The sequence below is a fragment of the Acomys minous genome (assembly GCF_964271855.1).
Source record: "Acomys minous genome assembly, chromosome: 2".
NCBI lineage: Eukaryota > Metazoa > Chordata > Mammalia > Rodentia > Muridae > Acomys > Acomys minous.
The window spans coordinates 51,609,059-51,634,769 of NC_140484.1; the positions used below are offsets into that span (position 1 = coordinate 51,609,059).

Here is a 25,711-nt window from a genome sequence, read left to right on the forward strand (position 1 = left end):
AGCTGTCAGTGGATGTGATTTTATGGGGCAGGAGCTACGAGAGTGTGCTCCTTTGGCGATCTCTTGGACCAGCCATAAGTCCTGTCCCACCTGGCACTACTCAGTGGGCCGCAAGCCCTCGGAGGTAGTTCCCAACCAGGGGCAGTATGGCCCAGTCGTCGGTCCTCACGGCCACAGGCACACCATCCACCTGAGCTGCCTCCAGTCGCAGCAGCAGCACGGAGCCAGGGGGCAGGCGGACAGCTATGAGGTAGGTAGTAGGGGGCTGAGCCACCACCACAAAGGGCTCTAGGTGTTCGGACACCAAGGCCTCCAGGCCCCGTGGCCCAAGTGGACACCACACTCGAGTTTCTACACCCTTCGGCAGGCAGGAGTTCCAGAGCTCATCAAAGAAACGCAGCTCAGAGCCCTTGGGGAGCTGGGGGAAAGGCAGGAAGATGTCCGAGAAGTTCACAGACAGGGTGGGCAGGTGGGCATGGCATGTGAGGCCGTCCGGTGTGGTGTAAAGGGCCCGGACATGCAGGCTGGCAGGGGCTGGGCGTCGGGGTTGCAAGGGCAGGTCCAGCAGATGGGCAGGCCATCCTGGACGCAGACAGGGTATGTGGACAGCCTGCAAAGGCTCATAGAGTTGTCCTTCCACGCGGAAGCGCAGCTCCAAAGAGTAGACAGGGGTCTCCAGTGCCTCCGCCTGCAGACGCAGCACCAGGCAAGGGCCTTTGGCCTTCTGAGGCCCCACAGTTAGACGGATTGGAGCCAGGGTCTCCTGTACCATCAGTGTTGATGCAAAGCCCTGGTTCTCAGCTGCCAGTGATGAGGCCAATGCAGGGACAGCAAGGGAGGGTCCCAGGGCCGTCCCCAACTTGGGACTTGACAAATGGGACAAAAGGATGTAGTACAGCCGGGCGTGGTCCCGTCCATCAGCGCCCTCTAGCTGTCTGGCCAGCACCTGCAGCAAGTCTGCCAGCGCGGCTCCCCCACCAGTCCGCAGCAGAGCTCGGCACACGCGCAGTAAGGCCTGCTGTAGTCCCCAGTCGGTGCAGTGCACGGCTGCAGCCTGTAGAAAGCTGAGGGTGGCGCTCTGAGCATCTCCTTCTGCCACCTTTGCCAGCATTCTCAGGTGCCAGCAAAGTGCTTCCTTCTCGCCTGGCCCGGCTACCACCTCGTGTTGCAACACCTCCCTGAGGGGCTCTCTCAGCCTAGGGCCGACTTGATCTAAGAGGTCCACGAAGTGGGGAGCCAGGGAAGGTCGAGCTCGGTAAAGCTGGGCCAGTCCATGGATCAAGGACGTCCGAACTGTAGCTTGCCCAGCCATGCAGCTAGCGACGAGGTATGAGGCCTGAAAACAGAGAGTGGCCAGGGCCCGGGGACCACCATCCAGGGCTGCCCTCTGCCGTAGGCCAGCCAGCAGCTCCTGTAGGTACCACTGTGGGCCCTGAACCTGGCCTTTCTCCTCTTCCTCGTCTTCATCGCAGAGCAGACACAGCAAATGCAGGCGGGCCAGGAGGACCATTGGGTCATGCAGGAGACTGGGCATGAGGCCCCGGCATAGCTGGGGCCCCAACAGCAGGGGGGCAGCCTCTTCCCCTTCTGGGCCGAGTGGACAGTTCTCAGGGAAGCTCAGAATGCAGTGCAAGTAAAAGAGGTGTGTGGGTGAGGGCAAGGCTGGGTGCTGGGCTGCCAAGGTGAGCCTGCGGAGCAACAGAGCTTCATCCTGGGCAGTGAACAGGGCCTCACCAAAGGCAGCCTTGAGAGACAGGACTGAGTGCAACAGTGTCAGCTGTGCCGTGCCCAGCAGCCGAACTAGCTGTGGCTTGAAAATCACTGGCGGCTGTCCCCGAAGACCCCGAAGGGCCCAGCCCAACAGCCACAGAAGCTGAGCCTGAGCCACAGGAGTGAGCAGGTAGGAAGTGTCCAGAAGCTGGGCCACTGCAGCTTTCAGCTCTCGAGTGTCGCCAGGGCTAGGCTCCAGCACTGGAAAGCCGCGCTCCTCCTCCTCCTCCTCAGCTGGGGGCCAGCCAGGCGCCTGGGGCTTCGGATGGGCATCCCATTCTTCAGCTAGTGTCCAGTCCCAGAGACAAGTTCCAGTGGAGGAGACCCCATCCACAAGCTGGCCTTGTAGGCCTTGTAGGCCAGCCCCAGACCTGGACTGTAGGAGCAAGGCGTCGTGCAGAGCGAGGGCCAGCAGAAGGCTGACGGGCTGGATGGGACCCATTTGCCCTAGGAGGCTCCGCAGCATCCCCAGGGAGCCAGCCAGCAGCCCAGGCTTACAACGCTCAAGTTCTCCGAGGCACTCGCACGCTGTGGCCTGTAGGTGGCGCTGTTCTGAGGCGGTCCCAAAGCTGCGTCCCAGGTCTCGGCCTGAAGCTAAGCCAAGGAGTAAGGGCAGGAGCCGGCAGGAAGCTCCTGAAGCGGGTCCAAGAGCACCTCCTGACACCAGGGCTGTGGTGGCCGCCAACAACAGGAGCCTCCGGAGAGCTGAAGGTCTTGAGGGCAGGAGGACGAGCGTGTCCAACAAGGAGGTGGCAGCAGCCTCCGCGGCAGGTGCATCAGGCCACAGTTTGTCAGAGTACTCCAAGCTCAGCGTCAGTAAGGAAACCTGGAGTGGGGTGGGGGCATTTAAGAGGAACTCATGAACATCAGCAAGCAGGCAGCGGTAGGAAGCAACCGTGTGGGCCATGGCAGCAGGAGACACGGGCAGGACCTACCTTGGTCGGCTCGCTTAGCTTTTCACTCCTTAGGTCCTTCAGTAGGTCACGACCCAAATCCTCACCTTCCGCACCTGCCAGGAAGGCCGATGGGCTGGCTCGGAAAGCCCCCAGGCGCTGGGCCCAGGCTTCACGACTCAGGGGCCCCATGGTCAGTCATCCACTTAATTCTCTGCGGAGGGAAGAGAGAGGGGAGTTTCAGGCTCTCGGCTGCGGAGACGGCGGCGAGGACGCGCAGGCCTTCACGGCCGCCAGAGGGCGCCCCTGTCCTCCACCGTCCCGGAGGGGCCGCTGTCACCCTAGGGCCGTCTTGCAGACTCCAGGGGAGACGTCCCTTCGTCCCCACCCCCCACCCCCCACCCCAGCAAAGCCCTGGAGACTTCAGGGGTGAGGCCCGAAGCAGTAGCTCCAGGTCCCCGCAGGATAGGGCCCACAGCGATCAGGGTGGGGGTGCCCGGGAGGTGCGTGCGGAGAGCTCATTAAGCCGCCCGCCTACGAAGGGCACCGAAACCACAGCGTCGCCCGGGCCCCTGGCGCCCGTGGTAACGGGCCGGCCTCTCTCACCGCTTGAGTCAGCTGCCGCGGGCGCTCGGTCGGCTCCTTCCGGGCTGGCAGGCTGGCGGCGCGGGCCGGGGCGGGGCGCGGCGTTCGGCGCGTGGGCGGCGGGGACCGGGCGAGCCCAGGGGGCGGGGCGTAACGGAGCCTCCGCCTGCCACGCCCGCCAGGCCGGCAGGTGCCGACTCGCCGGTTTCGCCAGCTCTGAGTAACTGTCTCGCCGTGCAGGCCCCCTGCCCCGAAACCGCCGCAGGCACGGGCAGAGGCGGAGTTTGGTGGGCCGGGTTGCCGGCCCGCTCCCCGGTGGAAGTACGTTCCGGGGCCCTGGAGCAGAACAGCGGCTTGGGCAGATCGGGAAGGCCGCCAGCGCGTCCCCGTGCCGCCCCGCCCCGTCCGGCTCCCGGGACTGCGCGCCACGGTCCGGCTGGTTGAGTGCCGGTGTTCGGGCGGCCGCTGGGGGGCGCGCGGGGCGCAGTCCCTGGGCAGAGCAGGAAGAGCAAGGCGCCGGTGACCGCGGGACCAGTCGGACGGGCGCCGCAGGGCTTGGCTTGGCGTCCTCGACGCTGAACGGGCGGGGGTTGGGTGGGGGAGACACCCCGCTCTGATTGGGGGCGAGGAGCCGGCGCCAGGGTCGCAGCCGGATGGATGGTAGCTGCTGACCTTTGCCCGAAGCCACACACGGATTATGAACAGGGGTCGGGCGGGGCGGGGCGGGACCTTAAAACGCAGCGAAGCCGAAAAACAACGGGTCCTGGCTCTGGCTGTGCGTGCTGGAGGGGCCTGGATGGTCACTCAGCTCGTAGCACACCCACCTATCATGACCGAGCTGCTAGAGACCTAGATAAAGTAGTGCACACTCCTTTATCGGAGTCCAGAGGGCTAGATCCAGACTGGGAGCGGCCCCGGGAACTGGACCTGAGGCTCAGGAGACCCGGGCTCATTGGCCCGCTAGTTTCCAGGGCACAGAACTTACGGCGTCCAAATCCCACTGTCCCTAAGGCCTCCTGCTAGCCACTTTGAGAATCAAACACCTGAGCCCCCACAGCTGGCCTTTTGCAATTTGTCCCTCTCCCTTTTAGCTGCCCAAGCTCCTCCCGACCCCATCCTGACCCTGCTACAGATGAAAGTGGTGAGGTAGAGTTCTAAAAAGAAGAGTGCCGGGGGCACCCAGAGCAGGGGGTAGAAGAAGTGAGAGAATAGGGTGGGGTTGGGGGTGGGGGTAAGGGCAGGTCCAGCTGGAAGACTGGTCTCGTCTCCTCCGAGCTCTGGCTCCACAGCTGACTCACAGGCGACAGCTCTAAACCACTTCCCTCTAGGTGCCTCAGTTTCCCCATCTATAAATTGGGAGTGATGACTCCTTTCCAAGGAGCTTTGGGGTGGGGCGCCTGGCTAATTAGGCCTAAGATGAAAGAGGTTGGGGTGAGAGCACCCCTGGGCTGGGAAGACAGGTTGGTGTAGGAGCCTGTCTGGTTTCCCTGTCTAAGGCCCAGAGGGCGCTGGTAACTGCAGGTCCGGTCTCCCAGCTCTCTCGGAGCCAAGAAGGATTATTAAATCCTGTTACAGTTGGGGAGAGAGGCTTCCAGGGGTCAGGGAGTCCAACTCTGGCTGTGTCCCAAGCTTCTGATGCTGCAGCCTCTGCCAACCTCCACCCTCCCTGGGCTTTGGTTCTTTGAGGTGGCATGTGTGGTTTCCAGAACTGTGATGGATGTGTCTTCCTGAACTCACCAGGGCTCATGGCAACTCTGGGTACTGAGGGTGGGTACCTGTCTCACGTCGACTTTCAGGAGCCCAGAGAAGGTGGAGTCATTTGCACAAAGCCACAGGACCTCTTGTAAGTAGGACTGGGCTTCTGCTCCATGCCCCACCTGCTACCCTCAGCTTCTCTTGAGGGCCCTGAGTGGGCCCTGTTCTCATCTGCCTGCCCAAGTGTCCTCTATGAGAGGTGATGTTTGCTTTGTCCTGGCGACAGGCTGGCCAGAAGAGAAGTGCCCTCAGCTCATCATCAGACCCTGTGGAGAGAGTCGCCTGCCTGGTGTAAGGAGACGGGAGTGCTCCCATTCCTTGCCCTCAGCTTTTCCCTCCTCTTCTGCACTTCCACTCCTCCCTGTGCAGCAGAGTTCAGAGGAAACCCTAGACATTAGGCTGGAAAAAGGAAAAGTGAGCTCTTGAGTGGCCCTGCGTCTTGACCTACAGCGACCCATCCTTATAGTGTCACAAGAGTCCATCATGGACCAAAAACATGGTGGGGGCCGGGGCAGGGGTTGGGGGACAGAGGGTTGCTGCCAGTGTACACAGAGTTTTCTTTGCAGGGATGAAAACTGTGCTGCCTGGTTTTATGTCAACTTGACACAAGTTGGAGTTATCTAAAAGGAGGGAAGGAATGAACCTCTGTTGAGAAAATGCCTCCCTAAGATCCAGCTATAAGGCGTTCCCTTAATTAGTAATTGATGGTGGAGGGCCCAGTCCCTCGTGGGTGGTACCACCCTGGGCTGGTGGCCCTCAGTACTAGAAGAAAGCAGGCTGAGCAAGCCATGAGGAGCAAGGCAGTTAGCAGCATTCCTCTAGGCCTCAGCATCAGTTCCTGACTCCAGGTTCCTGCCCTGACTTCCTTCAGGGATGGACTATGACGTGGACGTGTAAGCCAAATAAACCCTCTCCTCCCCAGCTTGCTTTTGGTCATGGTGTTTCATCACAGTAGTATTAACCAAACTAAGACAAAATATCCTCCACTTAGGGGCGATGGCTGTATAAGTTCTAAAAGCTAAAGCCCCTGGACTGTACGGTTTGTGAGGATGAATGTTGTGGTACATGGATGATCATAAAGCTATTAGAAACGGTACTAGTTGGGATGGCCATGGTGGCGCACGCCTTTAATCCCAGCACTCGGGAGGCAGAGGCAGGTAGATGGCTGTGAGTTCGAGGCCAGCCTGGTCTACAAAGTGAGTCCAGGACAGCCAAGGCTACACAGAGAAACCTGTTTAGAAAGAACAAAAACAAACAAACAAACAAAAACCAAAAAACAAAACAAAAAACACTGGAGCAGAAGGATTGGAACTTCAGGGTTTGTCTACAGATATCAAGGTCAACTTGGCCAATTTATCAATATGCTGTTTAAGAGGAAAAAAAAACAGTGGAGGGTTTGCTTAGCACGTACAAGGCCTAGCACCCCCCCCCCATGTTAAAATAATTCATTTAAAAAACTGTCTTGTAAATAAGGTCCCCTGGGGCTGGGGAGATGGCTGGCAGTAAAGTGCTTGCTGCACAGACACGAGGACCCTAGTTTGAATATCCCAGCACCCACATAAAATCTGAGTGTGGCAGCAAGGACCTATAATCCTAGTGCCAAGGAGCCAGAGACAGGAGGATCCTGGGAGCTCAGCCTGTCCAGGCAAATCAATTACCTCTGGGTTCAGTGAGATGTCCTGGGGGTGGGGAGGAAGGAAGGAAGGAAGGAAGGAAGGAAGGAAAGAAAGAGGGAGGGGAAAAGGAGAGAAAAAGAGAGAAGTTATGTAGGAAGAGCAATTGAAGACACCTGACTGACTCCTGGCCCCCACACACTCGTAAGTACACAGGCATACATACAAAAATAATACAAACAGTAAGAACAAACAGGATCCTAGAAAACCTAGTCCTGGGGGGAGGGCAATGACAAACATAAGACAAAGATAACAACATCCGGTGGTAGCGGTGACAATGGGGACAAGAGCTTAACTGGGGCATCCGCTCTAGGATGAGGGGATTTGCTGGAAGCCCGAATAGGGTAGCCAGTTCCTAGTTGGTGAGGAGCTGGGGGGGGAGGGGGGTGAGGGGGAGAGTGAGCACACCGGGAAGCTGCAGGGAGGCCAGGTCCTCAGGGCCAGCACACTCCGTGCTCTCTCTGTTGAAGGAAGACATGGTGGGGGGACCATGGCAGGGCGTGGAGCAGGTGAAGCAGGGGCCTGGCTCAGGTGGCACCCAGGGGTGGGAAGAGAGAGGCGGTGACTTGGGGCTGTGGCGCTGTGGCACTTGGAGTCTTATGGCTCCAACCTCAGAGACAGGAAGAATGTGGAGACTGCAAACCAGCCATGCAGCCTGGCCTGTGGGGACTGCAGCCGCTGTGGTGCTTCACCTGGCTCTCCGCTGCCTGCCAAGAGCAACCAGCTGCACCCCACAGACCATGGCTGAACCCATCTCCTCTGCCTATGGCTCCAGCCTTTTGCTCTATGGCTGGGGTGCCCTACCCCCCACAGGCCTGTTACCAAACCAGACTGGGAAAGTGGCAGCTTGGCAGGGTATGGTGGCCCGGGCTGGTAATCCCAGAACTTTGGAGACAAAGGCAGGAGGACCAGAAGTCCAACATCATCCTCAGCCACACAGGGAGTTCGACGCCAGCCTGGACTATGTGGCACCTGTCTCAGCTGAGGGAGCGCAGGGGGAAGTGCACACGTGGTTGGCAGAGGCGCCCTTTAGCCTGCTCTGAGAGGCTATGGCTACTGCAGAGATGCTGTGCTTCCCAAGCTAAAGTCAGAATCTCTTAACTACCAAAGCAACAGCTACAGCTAGGAGCCCAACATTGCAGCTGGGGAAACTGAGGCCCTGAGAGGGTAAGTGACTTGGCCCAGATCTACAGGCACCAACTGCAGCTGGATTCTTTTCCTGTGTCTTCTCGGCATGTATCTCCCATGACCCTTTGTGCTTTGAAACTCCAGGTTCCACAGTCTCCTTCCCTGTTGCCATCCCATCCTGGCTCCTTCTAAGGACTCCCATGGGAACAGGAAGGAGCAGTTTAAAACACTCTCCCACTATCCAGTGCCCTCCTAAGTCCCCGTGCTCCTTAGGATGGGAATCAAGCACCATCTTCAGAAAGTATGCATGGGGCACCATGGTCCCTGCCTGCTATGGCTCCACTTCCCTTCAGCCTCTTGTCTTCTCTACCAACAGGTGATGTCATTCAAGACACATGACTCATGGCTTGGTTTTCCCTGTGACTCAGCACACCATGTCTTACTTGGACCATTACAGTAGCTCCAACATGACCCTGGTCTCTTTACTGCCACCTCCCTGCCCCTACTCCACTTAGCACATCACAAGGCATGTCATGGCCCACCCCTCAGCGTCCTGCCCTCTCAGCATCCAGCCACCATAGCTGTTGGGAGTTTTGTGCACACGTTAGATTGGTTCTTTATCATGTGCCTTGGTCGCAGCTTTTCCTCCGGCTTAGGCCCTTTGCTGCTTTCTCCAGCTGGCTCCCAGATCGCAGCAACCCCACCCTGCCACCAGCACATCACCTGGCCCTTCCACGGGCCTATTGCTTTGTGCTGTAAAATCCCCAGAAATATCTGGGACCTGAATTAAGAGACAGGGATGGGTGGTATTTTAGCAAATGGCAAGAGAGCAGACGTGTCTCCTCACAGTGCCCACACCTTGTCTAGCTCCAAGGTGCCCACGATCCAAAGCGCACACACACAGGCAACCTATGGGTCAACTAACAAGAGTGTTTTGTTTGACACTCTTGGGCTAGCATGTGGCTCAGTGGGAAAAGACTTGCTGAGCCAGCATGAGGAGCTGAGTTTGGACCCCTGGCGCCCGGTGCACACCTGTAACCCTGTGCCAGGGGATGGAGACAGCCAGATCTCCGGAGCTCATCGCTCTGCCAGTCTAACTGAAACCGTGAGTTCTAGGTCCAGGGAGAAACCTACCTTTTTCTTTTCTTTTCTTTTCTTTTTTTTCCAAGACAGAGTCTCTCTACATAGCCTGGCTCTCCTGGAACTCACTACATAGACCAGGCTGGCCTCAAACAAAGATTCACCTGCCTCTGACTTGCAAGTGCTGGGATTAAAGGTGTGTACTACTACCTCCAATACAGAGACACTGTCTTTAAAAAAAAAAAAGTGGCCAGGCATGGTGGCGCATGTCTTTAATCACTACACTCAGGAAGCAGAGGCAGGTGGATCACTGCGAGTTCGAGACCAGCCTGGTCTGCAAAGTGAGTCCAGGACAGCCAAGGCTACACAGAGAAACCCTGTCTCAAAAAACCAAGAAAAAAAAAAAAGGGTAGAGATTCATTCCACAAATAAGAGCATCTCACTGGAGCTGCGGCTTCACACAGACAGCATGAAGTGTCGTCTCTCCTGGACCCTGCTCTGTCCATTATGACTCTCTGGACCAGCAGAGACACTGGATTGGCCAGCTTCATCCTTTTTAGTTCCCCACCTGGCTTTCTGGACATTTAAACTGCTCTCTGATAAGAAAGCCTGGCTTTGTGTCCAGAGCCACCTGTGAAGACTTCACTATCAACTCTCCTGGGCACTTCATTTACTGGGGACTGCCCGCCAAGGGATGGCATTACAAAAGAGCTCAAGAAATACTATGAAAGACGGGAATCTGAGGCAGGCAAATCCTTGTGAGTTCGAGGCCAGCCTGGTCTACACAGAGAGATCCAGGACAGACAGGGCTACATACAGAGACCCTGTGTTTAAAAAAAACAAAACAAAACAGAAAAAGACGTTTCACTGAGGGGAAAAGAAAGTCAGACAGTGAGTGAAATAAGAAACAGGTACGTCAAACCGGACATACATCCCTCTCACCCAGCATTGGGCACTTGGGAGGCAGAGGCAGGTGGATCTCTAAGTACAAGGTTAACCTGGTTACAGAGAAACCCTGTCTTGAGAAAGGAGGAGGAGGAGGAGGAGAAGAGGGGGAGGAAGAGAAGGAGAATGATAAAAGAAAGAAAGAAAGAAAGAAAGGAAGGAAGAAAGAAAGGCCAAGTTCAACTGCCTCCTAGACAATCTATGTTGCCCTCAGAATTTATTCCTAAAGATAAGCATACAATCTGGGTGTGGTGGCACAGGCCTTTAATCCCAGCACTTGGGAGGCAGAGTCAGATGAATCACTGTGAGTTCAAGGCCAATCTGGTCTACATAGTGAGTTCAGGACAGCCAAGGCTACACAGAGAAACCCTGTCTCAAAAAAAACAAAACAACAACAACAACAACAAAACAAAACAAAAAAAGATAAGCATACAGTAGGTGCTCAATTAATGTTAGCTGAAGACCAAGGTCCAAGATCAGAATGAAAGGCAGATGAGGGAAGTGCAGACTATGTTAGGCAGCTCTCCTGGGACATCCAGGGGGGGTGACAACCCTTAAAATGGCTAAGAAGGGTCATTTCCCCTTCCCAGTAAACCCCTCACGTGGGGGTTAGGATTCTCCAGCCATAGAGACAGAAGGCCCTTGGTCAGACTTCCCATGCTGTGAGGAGGAGGCTGGTGTCTCTGCAGGGCTGCCCCAAATTGTACTCTCCCCCTAATCCACCCAGGGGAGCTCCCCCAAATCCTGGGGAAATGTATGGGGTCTTGACAAGCACTCCCACTTTTGAAATGCCCTCGGCAGCCTGAATGCCTGGGTCCATACTGTCTCTCCTACTTATGGTGCAGATGTGTGCTGAGATGCGTGCGCCAGCACACGCCGAGTCCATGGTGTGGCATGGGTCAGAGAACAGGGCCCCGGGAGGTGAACTCTGGTCTTCCCATTCGGTAACAAGTACCTTCTGACATCATTTCTTTTGACTCTTGTTGTTTCACTAGAGACAGGATTTCTCCAAGAAACCTAGGCTGGCCTCTAAACTCTGTTTTCCTGCCTCAGCTTCCACGTGCTGGGATTACAAGTACGAACCGTCTCCACCTGTGACTTTTGAACTGTGCGAATTCATTTATCAGACTAATTTCCTCACTCTGTTCCAGCAAACGGTTAACGCTATGTGGGAAAGGTGCACTGAGCTCTGGAGTCTAAAATGTTAGCAGCCTTTAACTGCAGGTCCCGTCGCTGCCTTTAATAGGTCAGCCAGTAAAAGAAACTCAGCCACGGCCAAAGTGTCACAGTAAAGTGGCTCATGAAGGCCACGCAACACACTCAGGCAGTTCAATAGGGGTGGGGCATCTAGGCATGCTGAAGAAGCATACGGCAGGGTGGATGCGGAGTAGCTGAACTCCCGGAACACAGGGAGGACGCTGGCTCCAACGGGCAAAAGAGGACTGGGCCAGACCTCAGCTGGAGTCCTCATCCTAGAGTCTCTTCCAGATTTTAGGGACGCAAAATCCGGCTGTTATGACCACGAGAGTTTGGGCGAATGCGCCCGCTCATATGCCAAGGTGTCAGCCTCGCTTAGGTTGGACTCAGGGCAGTTTGAACACCCGCACAACAGGAAGGCAGGCTCGAGCTTCGGATTCACAGGTGCGTCGGAGCCTCCCGGTCCACACGCTCCTGCCACCTGGCGTGCCTTCCCGCAGGAAGCTCGTGCCCAGCAAATACCTCTGCGTTGAACCAAGAATTGCTCAGCCTGGCCTTGAGGATCCCGAGCCGCTGGGTTCGGCCCGAACCGCCTGTTCTGGCCTGGCGGCTTTGTGCCTCTCCCGGCGCCCCGGGCGCGCCAGGCTGGGTCCAGGCCTGTTGGGTGAGTTTTATGTCATCGCCCACGGAGTGTGCCAGCGCCGGTGCAAATAACGTTGCCCTCCCCTCCCTTTCCGTGCCCCGTCCCTCCGAAACTCTAGTTTGCAAATGTGAGCACGCCGGGCAGGGGAGGTCCGGGGCAGGCAGGGTGCTTCTGGGTGTGGGGACCGGAGCCCGTCCCCCAACCCCGCCCCGTCGGGCCACCCCGCCTGGGCCGCGAGGCCACCTCACCCGCAGCGGAATGGAAACCGGTTCGACAGGTAACAAATAGGTGGGTTGTCACCGTTATTTCTCAACGCATGCGCCATCGCTCTCTCGGCCACTCCAAGCTAATTAGATCAGATCAACACCCCTACCCCACCCCCGCCCGAGCCACCAACACATACCGCCGCGAGCCAATAAAGCGTGAACCCGTCCGTCCAGCTCGCACTTGAAGACTTCTCGAGCAGCCGCGGGGACGCCAGTCGAGCCAAGAGACGCTCACTTGGCGCTTCTCCGGTCCGGGTGCACCTGGCTGCACCCGCTCTGTGGGCACCGGTGATCTTCGGCGGAGTTGGGAACACTCTTTTCTCAGAACGTGGGCACGCCTCTGCGATTCCTTCTTTGAACTGTCGCTATTCCCGCGCCTCAGCCCCGATCCAGTGGGAGAAAAGGTGGGAGGACCACCGGGACTCGACTTACGGGAGCCAACCGCGCCTGGCTTGGAGGGATCGAAGATGCCCCGCGCGTTCCTAGTGAAGAAACCATGCGTCTCCACGTGCAAGCGGAACTGGAGCGAGCTCCCGGACGAGGAGCGCGGCGAGATCTACGTGCCAGGTGAGGCGCCCCGGGCTCCGGGCACCGGGAGGGCGGGGCGCACGAACCAGCGGTCTGCGCCCGTCAGTGGCGCGTGGGGACGCCGATTGCCGCCGCAGGCCGACCCCCAGCGCGGAAGGAACGCGGGTAGGGGGAAGGGGGCTCCAAACCCAGGCTCTGCGGCTCTCAGGCCAGGGAACGTCTGCCCGCGTCACGCCGCAGGGGACGCAGCGGGGTGTGTCACCGCTCCGGCGACCCCCAGCTCTCGAGTCGTAAATCCAGAAAACCCGGACTTTCATGAGGCAGGAGAGAAGCACTGGAGCGCTGCCACTTTGGAGGGGAGGGTGGGAGACTGGAAAGGAGCTGGAGTTTCCGCTGAGACTTGGGCTACATTGTAAAGGAAAACTTGGCGTTTTAGTCGCCTCCACAACAGCATTGGTCGGGTTGAAGTAAGAGAGTCGAGATTCAGGGCCACCGAATTTCCCTGGACTCCAGCTGGTCCAGGAGCTGCTGGGAAATACACCTGATGCACTTTGCTTGCCCTTGAGACATAGTGTTGGATCCCACCCCTGTCCAGCCTTGCAGAGGACACTAGGCGAAAGGTGGTTCTGGAGCCCACCCACACCTAAGATACGGACTCCAGGAAGCTGGTGTACCTAGTTTATTTAGGGAGGAGGCCTTGAAAGCCTGTGCGTCAATTTAGAATGAGTAACTGGAGTTGTCGCTTCCTCCAGCAGCATCTTCCCCCCCCAAAGCCCCAGGACACTTCTGCCCCTTCTGTCCCAAAACACAATCCTAGGTCGAGAGGCAAGCAAGCAAGTAAGCAAGCAAGCGCCTTCTCAACTCCCCCTCCCCAGCCTTGGGGGTGGGGCATAGCTTACTGCCCTGCGCCTCCGTGGGGGGGGGGGGAGGTGGTAATTAACCAACCGACTTTGACCCTTGATCTGCAGGCTCTCTGGCACCACCCAGGCTTTTAAGAAAGTGGGGAAAGGAGGGTGGTGAATGAGGGGCCCCTGTGTGGGTTCTTGCCTCAGTTTCCCTCTTGAATAAGCCATTGGAGTCTTGTGTGTAATGTGAGTTTGTCCCAGACCTGCCAGAACCCAGTGGCTGGTAGGATGTTTTACAACTTAACCTTCTCTCAATGGGCTGTACCACTACTGTGAAGACTTCTTTTTTTTTTTTTTTTTTTTTGGTTTTTTGAGACAGGGTTTCTCTGTGTAGCCTTGGCTGTCCTGGACTCACTTTGTAGACCAGGCTGGCCTCGAACTCAGAGAGATCCACCTGCCTCTGCCTCCCGAGTGCTGGGATTAAAGGCGTGCGCCACCACCGCCCGGGTCTGTGAAGACTTCTTAAACCAGGGAGTGGGCCTCCTAGGATCTCCACCGTGGAGGAACAGGAGGCAAAAAGGGAAGGGTTCCTCCTCACCTGGGGTGTAGGCTTGGGATTTTGTGATTTCTGCCTGGCTAAGTGTTCTGGCCAACGGTCCCCGGTGTTCCACCTCCCACCGGAAGGGCTGGTGAGCGACACAGCCCCTTCCTTGCTCCAGCCTCCTCCTCCCCAACCTGTGTTTGACTTGCTGCTTAGCTGCTCCCTGGGATCTGATAAACTGAACTTGGACTGTGTTAAAGGTGAGCTGTGTCTTCAGCCAGGCTCAGGGTGCTGTTATTTTTAGTTTTATTTCACATCCCAGTCAGTAGCACATATGTTGACTTTTAACAAAGGACAAAAGATATTCTGCTTGTTCAAATCATTAAGACCTCCTTGGGTTCCAGAGATTTCCCTAGCACAGGTCTGAGGGGCACAAAGACCAGAGATATGGGCTCCACGGCCCATCCCATGGCGTAGATAGGAGAGGTCTCTGGGTGGTCAGACATGCAGGTAGCTTCTCCGCCTCTTAGGATTGCCCAGGGTGGAAAATAAGCTCTTGTAAGAATGTCTCATTGGCTGAGTGAAGACAAAGTCCTGTGGGTAGAAGTTAGAGGACTTAATTTTTCTTCTGTGAGTTAGGTGGCCCCATTGGAGCCAGTTTTCCCACAGTTTTGGAAATAAAAAGGGAACGGTCTCAGTCTATGCTTGGATGCTTCAGAAGGCTGGAGTGCGGGGGCTGTGCTTGGTCTCCTGCCTGAGCCCATTCCATTACCAGCCAACCATGACCCCAGGAGCTGGCTGGGCACGTTTCTGTCACCCTACCTCACAGACTCTTGGGGCACGTTTTGACCAGCTAAGCAGTGACCCCATTCCCAGCGGGAGTGTGTGAGTTCTGACCTTCCTGCCAGGGCTCTCTGAGACCCTTAGCGCATCCTGGAGACCACTTGGAGGGGAGAGTTGACCATACATTGAGAATGTTGGGTCGCTAAGCCTGACCTGGGAGTTGCCCTTTACAATCACATCATCTTTCCTCCCCGCACAAGCTTCTGAGATGGTCTTCTGCTGGCCCTGGGGCCGGGCGTCCTTCCTTCAGCTTTGCTGAAGAGAGCCGAGAGCCGGTAGCCTGCAATGGAAGACAGGCATGTGAGCAACAGACCCTCGTTCTCCACTGGAAGCAGCACAGTGCAGTGGGTTGCTTGGCTCCTCTCCCCTCCCTCCACCCCTCCTGGTGCAGGAGTCTCTATGCGGTTGTGTGTTTGTTTACTCTGTGGTGACGGGCGAGGGTGGTAGGTTTTTTTGTTTTTGTTTTTCTTAGGGTGAAGCAGGCACCTGTAGCTGGGGGTAAATTCTACTGTGCTGTACTGAGGAGGGGCTCAGGTGACAGCAGTGCAGCAGTTCCTCTAAGGCTGGTCCTTGCTGAGTGAAGTCACAGTCAGGAAGGGGCCCTGGGGACAGACTGAGCGTGAAAGCTGGAACTCCAGGAGAATTCCAGGCCCCCCCTGCTTCCAAGCCTCCCCTTCAGCTAATAGTCTGTCTTGCTGCTCTGTTGGGGCAGCACATGTCCAAAGCTCAGAGCTAGGCGTGGTGCACACACCTGCCATCTCAGCGCCTGGAAGGTGACAGCAGCAGGATCTGGAGTTCAAAGACAGCCTTAGACAAGTAACAAGGCCGAGGCCAGGCTGGCTATCCCAGACAAAGTCTCAAACAAAGAAACAAACATGCTGAAGTCCAGGCCAGCGAGGATGAGGTGCAGGGCCCAGGTTTCCGTCAGACAACATGGCCCAGCCTGTCACAGGTGCTAAACAGTTGTAGGAACTTTGACCACTCTTGTTGTTGTTGTTGTTGTTGTTGTTGTTTGAAAATAGGGTCTCACTGTGTAGCCCTGGCTATGTGGTTCCAGAGTTCACACCAGGCTGGCCTGGAACTCACAGAGCGCTTACCTGCCTCTGCCACCTGGGGTTTCAAGTGTTTGTTTGCCATTTGCCACCACGCTGGGCATTTTGTTTTTACCAGGCTGGCCTCCAACTCATAGATCTGCTTGCCTCTAACTGCTCTTGCCAGACTGAGTAGGACTGGCTGAAATGCCCTCTGTGGCCCCCTAGCTCATGTAGCATGTGTGGGAAAGCTGGACTTATTTTTCTTTCTTTCTTTCTTCCTTCCTTTCTTTTTTAAAGATTTATTTATTATGTATACAGTATGCATCAGATCACATGATAGATGGTTGCGAGCCACCAGTGGTTGCTGGGAATTGAACTCAGGACGTCTGGAAGAGCAGTCAGTGTTCTTAACCGCTGAGCCATCTCCCCAGCCCCCGAGGCTGGACTTCTTACAAGAGCATTGTAGCAGCTGCTGAGGGTCCTGGGCAGTAAAGCAGTCAGCCAACCAGGGCAAGTGGCTAGAACAGCTGGCATTCTCACCTGTCTGAAGAGACACTGTCACTCAAGCTGCTAAGATACTTGCCCAAACTTGGATGTCCTAAGGCAGAAACTGCCAAACTGTCCCAGAAAAGATGATGACGACAATGCTCCAGGCTTGGCGAGAAGAGGGAGCACAGCTTAGCCATGTCAGTGTTTGCATCATTGTCCCTTTTCAGCACGCAACATATGACAGGCAGGTGGACCCTGGCCGCTGCTGGGTGAGAGGGTGAAGGATGCCACAGGAAATACAGGTCTCATCTGGTCAGGGCCATGCCCCGTGGTGGGAGAGCCAAGAGTTCTGTCTAACTTTAGCACAGACACTAAATGAAAGGAAAGCAGTTGGGAACTGGTGGGCGGGGGTGGGGGTGACTTGGGGGGGGGATGGGACACGGACAGATCTTGCCTTGAGAATGCTGACTTACATAGCAGGGCAACACAAGGTTGAGAGACAGGCCTGCCTGTCCTGGCGCTGCAACAGCGTGTGCTAGTCGGCTGCGGTTGCTCCTCTCAGGCAATTGCTAGCTGACCTGCAGGTCTGAGGGAGCTGAACACAGGGGACGCAGTCCTTCCAGATCCATGTACAAGGCATCCTAAAGCCAGCCCAAGACGAGCAGAACCCAGTTGGTTCACTTGCACACACCAGCACCTATGTGGTCAGCTGGGGACACACAAGTTCGGGCAGCCACACCTCTCCCCAGAAGTCAGGGATCAGGCTTCATGGGATTCCTGTCTTGAGGCCTTTTATGGGCTAAGAGCTGGCAATCTGTCTGGTATTCGGGCCAGTGGTGGAAAGAAAGGAGGCCCGTGAAGGGGTATGGTGGTAGATGGCCATTGGATGGGTGGCCTTTTCAGGTCTGCTCTGCTGCTCCAGGCCAGCTCTGTAAGAACTTACCAGCCCGGGGGGGAGGAGGGAGAGGGCTTAGCTGGGTTGGCCTTGCCACACTCAGTGGCTGTGGGCGGGGGCAATGAGTAGCAGCCACAGTGGTCACTCCCGGAAACATCAAATTAGGGGACAGGAGCACCAGCAAGACCCAACCAGTTTTGCCTCTTGCCATTGGGTGACACTAGGGATCAGCCCGATGGCGCACTGGCGAGTACTCCCTGTGCGTGCAGTCCCAGTAGAGACACACTTGTGGAGGTGGCAGGGAGACAGGTTTGGTGGGGTGGGTAAGTTGAGGCAAACGTCCCCACCCTGGCAGTCTTACTGGCCTTTGACTCCAGGTAGAGACAGCCATGGGTGGCCCATCCATTCACGGCCGTCCTTAGCAGCCTTTCCGGGTCTGCGTAGAGGGATGAAGGAAGGATGGGCAAGGGCTCCTCCTCTACGATGGGCTGCGGTCCTCATCTCCTGACTCAGCCTTCCCTCCATAGGCCAAGGAGCCAAGTGTGACAGCTCACCTCACAGGCTGTCACTCTACTCGCTGTTGATCCCACACCCAGGCCATGTGGCCCCGGTTGCCTTGCGAAAGTCTCACTCATACCGACCCTAAGGGACAGACTGAGGATGGTAGCGATGTCTGTTTTTTCCCTACTTGGGTTGAAAAGGGGAAACTGTCATCTAGTTTTAGACACTCAGCCACAGTCTGTCAGGTGAGTGGGTACTAGAGCCACTGCTCCTCTGAGCCCACTCTCTGGTCCTGGCCCTGGGTGTCACGCAGGCCCCACTATAGGCAGACAGGGCTCTGAAAGCTTGAGCCCAGCACTAGTCAGCATGGCTCAGAGAGAGGTGGGATGCCCGCTCAGGTGCCAGGCCAGGGCAGGAGCTGGTGAATCAACTCCTGGAATGAGGTGCTCATTAAGGGCCCCCCACCCCCCGGACAGACGGACGCCAGCGCTAGAAGAACGGGTTCTGGGCGGCAGGCAGGCGCATTCTTCCCCTGTCAGACCTTTGTTGTGTTTTGAGGGGGCGAGAACTGGGCCTCTCCCGAAACTCAAGTACTTTTATATTTCCCTTCCCCCACAGCCCTGGCGGTCCCCCAGAAGAAGTGAGGGCAATTGCCTGGGCCTGGGTCCTTGCCCCCAGGTGACACCTCTGGCTTGGAATATAGTACTCAGAGGGCCTGGCTTGAGGCCCTCAAGTCCCAGTCTGTCTGAGTCAGTCGGACTCATTCATCCTTCCTGTCCCGGGCCTCCTCTTCATTTTTCTTTCTGAAACTAGGAAACTTCCTAATTTATGGGTTTTAAAGTACAGAGCCCAGCCTGGTGGCGCACGCCTTTAATCCCAGTACTCGGGAGGCAGAGGCAGGTGAATCTCTGAGTTCGGGGCCAGCCTGATCTACAAACCGAGTCCAGGACAGCCAGGGCTGTTACACAGAGAAACCCTGTCTCGAAAAACCAAAAAAAAAAAAAAAAAAAAAAAAAAAAGTACAGAGCTTAGGTTGTACAGACTAATTGGAAAATTATACTTCTTGTCACAGATCTGTTGGTCTTGAGACTCATTGCCCGTGTTTCTTTGCCTGCCCTACAAGGACTAGAGCTCAGGGTCCCAGCCCAGCCTTGCAGGCCTGGCCCGTTTAGTTCAAGGTGTTTTTTGAGGGGAGCGGCCTTGTCAAAGGGCTGCCAGGTATCGGTGATGCCACTGCAGTGCCGGAGGGCGCCCAGCCTGACTGCCACAGTGAGCGGTCCCGTAGTGGGAGAGGGTTGTGTAAGCGCTGGGCAGGGCGCCCAGAGACTGTTACGAGCATCCACCTGCTGCTCCCTGACCTCCTCCCTCTCCACCCACCTGGCCTGTTTGCTGACAAAGCTGTGCCCAGCCTGAGCCGAGGAGTCCGGATGGGCTACGGTAGCAGGGATTAGCAGGTCAAGGGAGGAAAGGCTAAGACCACCCAACCCCCAAAGATCTGCCTATAGAAGAGCCCCAGAAGAGTCCAGACTGACAAGGACCCTTCAAGGACCAGGAGAGTCTGGAGGAGCTTTCCCTGGCCTGGGCCTTCAGTGGTGCCCTTTGTCCTTAGAATAAGGACATTCTGGAATCCAGAGCGACTGGCCCAGGTGGGGCAGGCAGACACTGCAGCATAGTTGGCAGGGCAACTCAGTCCTCCCAGTTCCGCTAAGACAAGTTACTCAGGGGGCAGTGGCTCTTGGCCGGCGTCACCTGTAATTACCTTAATGGGGCAGGAGGGAGGTACGGCCTCTGATGGCCTAGGGGCCCGCCCTGCTCTGCCACATGCCTACAACTGGAGGAAGGGAGGCTGCAGATTCCAGCCTTCTCCTTGCTTGGGAATCTTCCTGAAACCCCGGTAGATCTGTTCTCTACCCAGCCCTCACCTGCCCGTTCTTCTCTTTCCAGTCAGCCTGGGCTTCTGCCCACCACAGCCCTACCAGGAGCCAGAGCCATCAGTGGCCGAGCCCCCTTCTTGCTCCCTGGCCTTGGACATGAGCCTTCGGGACTCCAGTTATAGTGTGGCCCCAGGACCCTGCGTGGTGGCCCAGCTGCCCTCTGAAGATGTGAGCCACCTGACAGATTCCCAGAGCAGAGACCAGGGGTTCCTACGAACCAAGATAAAGGTAAAAACTTTCATTCTGCCTTGAAGCCCAGGAGCATGCGTAGAGACCCATGTCTAACCCACAGACATGACACAGGAGGCAGCATGAAGCCCAGGAGCATGCGTAGAGACCCATGTCTAACCCACAGACATGACACAGGAGGCAGCATGAAGCCCAGGAGCATGCGTAGAGACCCATGTCTAACCCACAGACATGACACAGGAGGCAGCATGAAGCCCAGGAGCATGCGTAGAGACCCATGTCTAACCCACAGACATGACACAGGAGGGAGCATGAAGCCCAGGAGCATGCGTAGGGACCCATGTCTAACCCACAGACATGACACAGGAGGCAGCATGAAGCCCAGGAGCATGCGTAGAGACCCATGTCTAACCCACAGACATGACACAGGAGGGAGCAATCTGAGTCCTGGATTTCAACTTTTGCAGAGACCCACTTAGCAGGAGCCCATGGAGGAAAGGAGAAGGGAAGTGAAGCCATCTAACCCTTTAGCGTGTAGATCAGCGAATGATCTAGTCCCGTTTCCGGCCACAAGAGACAGGCCAGCCACCCTTTTACTTGGGGTCGCAAGGTGAAGAGCTAGAGCCAGGCCCAGTTGCAACTTGCAGAGGAGTAATTAGCGTTGGCATATTGGCTTATGGCAGTGTGACTGACCAGGCTGTGCACAGGGCAGGGGCAGCCCTTCTCCTCCCCTCACTCATGCTCAGTAGCACCTCGTGAGGCAGTCGGGATGGCCTGTTACCGAGGAGAGGAAGCAGCCAGCTACCCTGGCTGGGTCCGTTCTCCCAAAAGCCCCAGGGCCTGGGAGCACCTGCCAACAGAGATCTAGCGGAAGGGAAATCCTCTAGGGCCACCCTTCCTGCCAGGAGACCAGGTACAGCAGGAAAGAGTCCCTTCGCTTAGGACCTGCAAAGACCTGGGGTGAACAATGGGGGGCAGAGCACAACACCACCAAGAGAGGCTGTGATTGGTCACTAGGGCTCTCCTGACCTTGCAGGCAGCACTCAGCCTTCCCTCTGCCCCTCAGACCCCTCCAGATAGGGAGAGCAGAGCACAGGATGGGAGAACAGGGCACACGGAGGACTAGGTCCTGCTCCAAAGGATCGTAACTGACAGGAGACCGGGAATTCCCCAGAGTGACAAGGGCAGGATAGAGGGAGGGGTGCCAAATGCAAGTGTGGTATGGCAGTGCCCAGGGTCTCATGGGGAACGGCCAGTGGCAGGCCCCTGACAGAGCCTAGGCATTCACTGGACATGAACCTGGCCACATCTTTGCGGTCACATTTAGAATGTTGCTGCCGCTACTGTAAACAGTACGTGGTGGCAGCACCAGGGATTGCTTCATAGGATGGGGACAAGAACAGGAGGGGGTGGGTACGGGGCAAGAGTTGCCCTGGACGACACACATGGACCATGACATTAGTCCTTCTACCACTGCATACATGTGAAGTTTCCCATAATTAAAAAAAAAAAAAAAAGATGGGGCCGGGCGTGGTGGTGCACGCCTTTAATCCCAGCACTCAGGAGGCAGAGTCAGGTGGACCGCTGTGAGTTCGAGGCCAGCCTGCTCTACAAAGCGAGTCCAGGACAGCCGAGGCTACACAGAGAAACCCTGTCTCGAAACAACAAGCAAACAAAGAAACCTATTTCCAAGCTGGAGATCCAGCTCAGTGGACAGAGCGCTTGCCTTTTACACACAGAGGCCTGAGCTCACCCCTCAGCCCCACAGAGACTGGCATGAGGCACACGCCTGCAACCCCAGCACTTGGAAGGTAAAGGCAGGAGGATCAGAAGTTCAGATGACAGCCTCAAAAAAGGGGTTTGGGGAAGCCCGTAGGAGGTTGGACTACTAGCCAGAGGCTCTTGGCAGCCCTCTTAACACATGCCACAGGCTATGCTCTCTGGAGGGCGGGCCTGCTTTTCTTGAGGGTGTTGTGGGGATGGATGGAAGGGGCCGGCACATGTGCCAGCCTGTAGTCCTGATTTCCAGATAGCTGCCACGAGTAATGTCTCCACTCACAGGTGACCTTGGGGGACAGTCCAAACGGAGACCTGTTTACCTGTCACATCTGCCAGAAGGCCTTCACCTACCAGCGCATGCTGAACCGACACATGAAGTGCCACAATGACGTCAAGAGACACCTCTGCACATACTGCGGGAAGGGCTTCAATGACACCTTTGACCTCAAGAGACATGTCCGAACCCACACCGGTAAGTAAAGTCTGGAGGGAGGGACCTGCAGGCGTACCCAGGAGCTTAGGGCAGAGTCCTGAATTCACCTGTCACCAACAAGACTCTTGACTCAAGAAACTGGCATTAGGCAACGTAGCCTTGTCGGTCCCTTTGCCAGTCAGGTGTCCTGACCTTTCAGGACCAAGGAAGCGTGGCTGCTTCCTTCAGTCAGGCTCTGTGGTCTCGGTCAGGTCCTGACGCTGACCCTGTATTCTGCAGGTGTGCGGCCCTACAAGTGCAGCCTGTGCGACAAGGCCTTCACGCAGCGCTGCTCTCTGGAGTCTCACCTCAAGAAGATCCACGGTGTGCAGCAGAAGTACGCGTACAAGGAGCGCCGGGCCAAGCTCTACGTGTGTGAGGAGTGTGGCTGCACGTCCGAGAGCCAGGAGGGTCACGTCCTGCACCTCAAGGAACACCACCCCGACAGCCCACTACTGCGCAAGACCTCCAAGAAAGTGGCCGTTGCCCTGCAGAACACAGTCACTTCCCTGCTGCAGGGCAGCCCCCACCTCTGAGCAGCGCAGGCCCCAGGAAGGACCAAGATCCCTTCCTGTAGCCTCTTGCCTGCACACCAGTGCTCGGCACCGGGGCTCTCACACCGCACCGCCAGGCGCACCTGCACAGTCGGGCACGGACTTGTCCCTGTTGGAAGTCTGTCTTTCAGGCAGAGTCCACTCTGACCTCGGGACCATGGGTGCCTGTGTGGGGCAGGGGTGAGGCCAAGTGATTAAAGCCAGCTGCTGATAGAGACTGGCCCTGTTTCCCTGCAGCAGAACTTTAGTTGTGTTGACAGGGGATCCTGAGTACAAGGTGGACAACGGATCTCCATGGACAGCAGAGTCAAGACACCAGCAAAGAGCATCCCTGTGGACAACCGTGGTGGGGGAGGGGCTGGCGGCAGCCCGCGTGCCTGCAGGGCTAACTCTCAGGGTTCCCAGGGCTCTCTGCCTTTCATCCGAGGCCCACATGTGAACAGCCATTTGCGTGCTTGTGTATGTGTCATCACACTGCTTTAAGTGTGACTTAGTCACGTGTGCATGTGCACTCATGGCCTTTCCACATTATCACCTCATTCTTAAGAAACCAACCACAAGGTGCCAAGGAGGTTTTCTATCCTTTTTTTTTTTTTAAGATGACAAATGTACAGATATTAATATATTTTTGGTGCCCACAGTAAGACTTTTTTTTTTAAGGGGTGGAGCTGGCTTTTTCTCCACCCACATTGGTTCTATTTATCCTGGACATTTCAAACCTCCTCTGTGCCTTGGTTCCGGGGTAGTTCTGCAGACCCATCCTGTTCCCTGCGATGTTCCATTACAGACCTTCCTCCTGCCCTGCCGAGAAGATGGACTGTTGTCCTGTCCTTCCTGGGGACAGTGCCTCACCTCGCTCTTCCCTCCCTGGCTCCACTTCCTTCCACATCCTTGTCAGGGCCCCAGTTTTCCTGCTAAGCCTGATGACAAATGACTGGGTGTAGCCCGAGGCTGTAGTGGATTCTGCTGGGACCCTTCAACCAGAGGGACGGCAATTTGATACTAAGTCCAAGTCCACCACCTGAAGGGCTAAGACGGGGACAGGAACGGGCTGGGAGTCTCCGCTTTTTTCTTGCTAAGTCAAAAAAATCTTGACCAGCAGCAAAATTTGAGACAGAATAATAATCCACATACCAGAACCTTCGGGAGGGAGCCTGTCGGAGGATCAGACAACGTCTTCTTTCTGTTTTCCAAGTGCCTTTGGGCTGAGTGGCTTCTCTAAGAGAGTGTTGTCCACTGGTGTGTCTGGGTACCCTGCTGAGACCAGGAGAGGGTTGTAGGTCAAAGGAATGTGTCGTGGGTCCAGGAGTTATAGCCAGCCTGCAGAAGTTGAGGGTCAGACCCCCAGGACAGACCCAGGACATAGGAGGCTGGGATGTCCCTGAATGCCCCCCCCCACCCCACATGCCTTCTTGGTGCAGTGTGCACACAAACCCAGGATCTGACCCCAGCCTCAGGCTCACTCAAGAGGAAGGAATCTCTGAACTAGGTATGGACTGATCTGAGCACTTGCTTCATCTTTCCTTAGTGTGTCTGGGCTGCTGTACTCTTAAGTTCTGTATGTAAAAACCACCATGTCAGGAAGCACGGTGTTTACACCTCCGTGTCCATAAGCTCATTGCCAGTCTGGGACCATCATAAGCTTTGTGTAGTCTGTCTTGTTTTATAAGCTACCATTCAACTAGTGAAGTGAGAAGATTTTCTGTATTTCTGGGGTTTTGTTGTTTGTGTTTTCCTCTTGGACCTCTTTTTCCTTCATGCAGAGAAATTCATTAAAACACCTGCTTCTTCTTGCCAAACCTTTCCCTTCTCAGTTGCCTGGGTGTTCGTCAAGACAAGACCCTGACCTAAGATGGGGCATGGTGACAAAGATCTTTAATCTCAGGACTCAGGAGACAAGAGAGGCAGGTGGATTTCTAAGTTTGAGGCTAGCCTGATCTAGAGATTGATCTGGGGATTGTAAGACATACCCACAGTCTCTTACACAGAAGGCTGACCAAGTTGGAGATCAGTCTTGGCTACTCAACAAGTTGGGTGGTGATGTGAAACCAAGTCTCGAAATAACAAAAAAGAACTTGCCCCAGCTGGGCACTGTGGCACATGCCTGTAATCCCAGCACTCTGGAGGCAGAAGCAGGTAGATCTTTGTGAGTCTGAGGCCAGCCTGGTCTACGAAGGGAGTCCAGGACAGCCAAGGCTACACAGAGAAACCCTGTCTCCAATAACAACAACAACAACAATAATAATTTGCCCCAGTGAGAGGAGGGAGCAGCTGGGTCTCAGGTGGAATAATAATAATAATAATAATAATAATAATAATAATAATAATAATAATAATAATAATAATTTGCCCCAGCGAGAGGAGGGAACAGCTGGGTCTCAGGTGGTCGGCGTCTCCTGACTCCAGTGCAGCCTGCTCTGCTCTAAGGTGGCAGCATGGGCCCTCTCTTGGGATTTCTTCATCTGTCCAGTGGGTTTAGGGCCTCCAGCCCCTGTTAAACACTTGGGGCACTTCTTGCCCTAACCTTGGGGCACTTTGCCAGGGTTGGACCAAAGGGAAAGGAGCCACATCCCCAGAGACTGGACACAAAGTATCATTTCCAGTGAGATCCTAAGGGTGAGCACACACACAGCATTTGTTGGTCCCTGGCACACTGGAAGCACTTTTCACAGATGACCTCACCTACTTCTCCAGCCAGCCTCCAGTAGAGTCTGTCACTGTCCCCAACACCAGTAAAGGGTAGTCTCACAACTAGGAGTAGGGTCAGGTTAGTGTCACTTAGCCTGATCTGGTTTGTGCCAAGAAGCCCCTGCACACTGCTGACAGAGAACTACATGATGGTGCACTTTAGGCAGAGTTCATTATGTTAATAAGGAGATGTGGGCTCCCCGCTAAAAAAGACAACGCAATCTTAGAAGTGTGGTCTCAGCTGGACATAGTGCAACACACCCATAATCCTAGCACTTGGAGTCTGAGGCAGGAGGATATATTGGAGGCTAGTCTGGGCAGGTGGCAGGATTATTGGGAGAAACCAGGGCCTGAAACTCAGCTATTTGCTGTGAACGGAGGCCATGACTCCCAGATCTATCAGGCATCCCTGAGCTGGCAGATCCGGATGGAAATATTGGTGAGCAGACAGAGTGAAAAGAAAAGGCTGGGGAGTGTGGGACCT

At 55.8% G+C, this 25,711-nt stretch overlaps 3 protein-coding genes across 6 annotated transcripts in view; 1 reads left to right on the forward strand and 2 right to left on the reverse strand.

Annotated features, from left to right (window-relative positions):
• Nucleotides 1–3: 3 nt before the first annotated feature.
• On the reverse strand, nt 4–12,213 carry AP5B1 (adaptor related protein complex 5 subunit beta 1). Of its 4 annotated transcripts, none has more exons than XM_084756630.1 (3): nt 12,073–12,213; nt 2,706–2,877; nt 4–2,596 (listed from the first exon to the last, which is right to left on the reverse strand). In XM_084756630.1, the coding sequence occupies exons 2-3, from the start codon at nt 2,853–2,855 to the stop codon at nt 101–103; spliced, it is 2,646 nt and encodes an 881-aa protein (XP_084612756.1). In that variant the 5' UTR covers nt 2,856–2,877; nt 12,073–12,213; the 3' UTR covers nt 4–100. The 4 variants fall into 4 exon arrangements, with proteins under 4 accessions (XP_084612756.1, XP_084612755.1, XP_084612754.1 ...); XM_084756629.1 differs by lacking the exon at nt 12,073–12,213 and adding an exon at nt 10,785–10,944; XM_084756628.1 differs by lacking the exon at nt 12,073–12,213 and adding an exon at nt 3,270–4,428.
• A 155-nt stretch (nt 12,214–12,368) lies between these two features.
• OVOL1 (ovo like transcriptional repressor 1) lies at nt 12,369–24,338 on the forward strand. The gene is made up of 4 exons (XM_084756757.1): nt 12,369–12,502; nt 19,556–19,773; nt 21,796–21,985; nt 22,226–24,338. The coding sequence occupies exons 1-4, from the start codon at nt 12,403–12,405 to the stop codon at nt 22,519–22,521; spliced, it is 804 nt and encodes a 267-aa protein (XP_084612883.1). The 5' UTR covers nt 12,369–12,402; the 3' UTR covers nt 22,522–24,338.
• Nucleotides 23,026–25,711, reverse strand: part of LOC311583278 (uncharacterized protein) — a 41,259-nt gene continuing 38,573 nt past the window's right edge. Inside the window, exon 3 of the mRNA XM_084756696.1 lies at nt 23,026–23,793. The gene's annotated coding sequence lies outside the window, so the exon portion shown is untranslated. The remainder of the gene's footprint in view (nt 23,794–25,711) is intronic.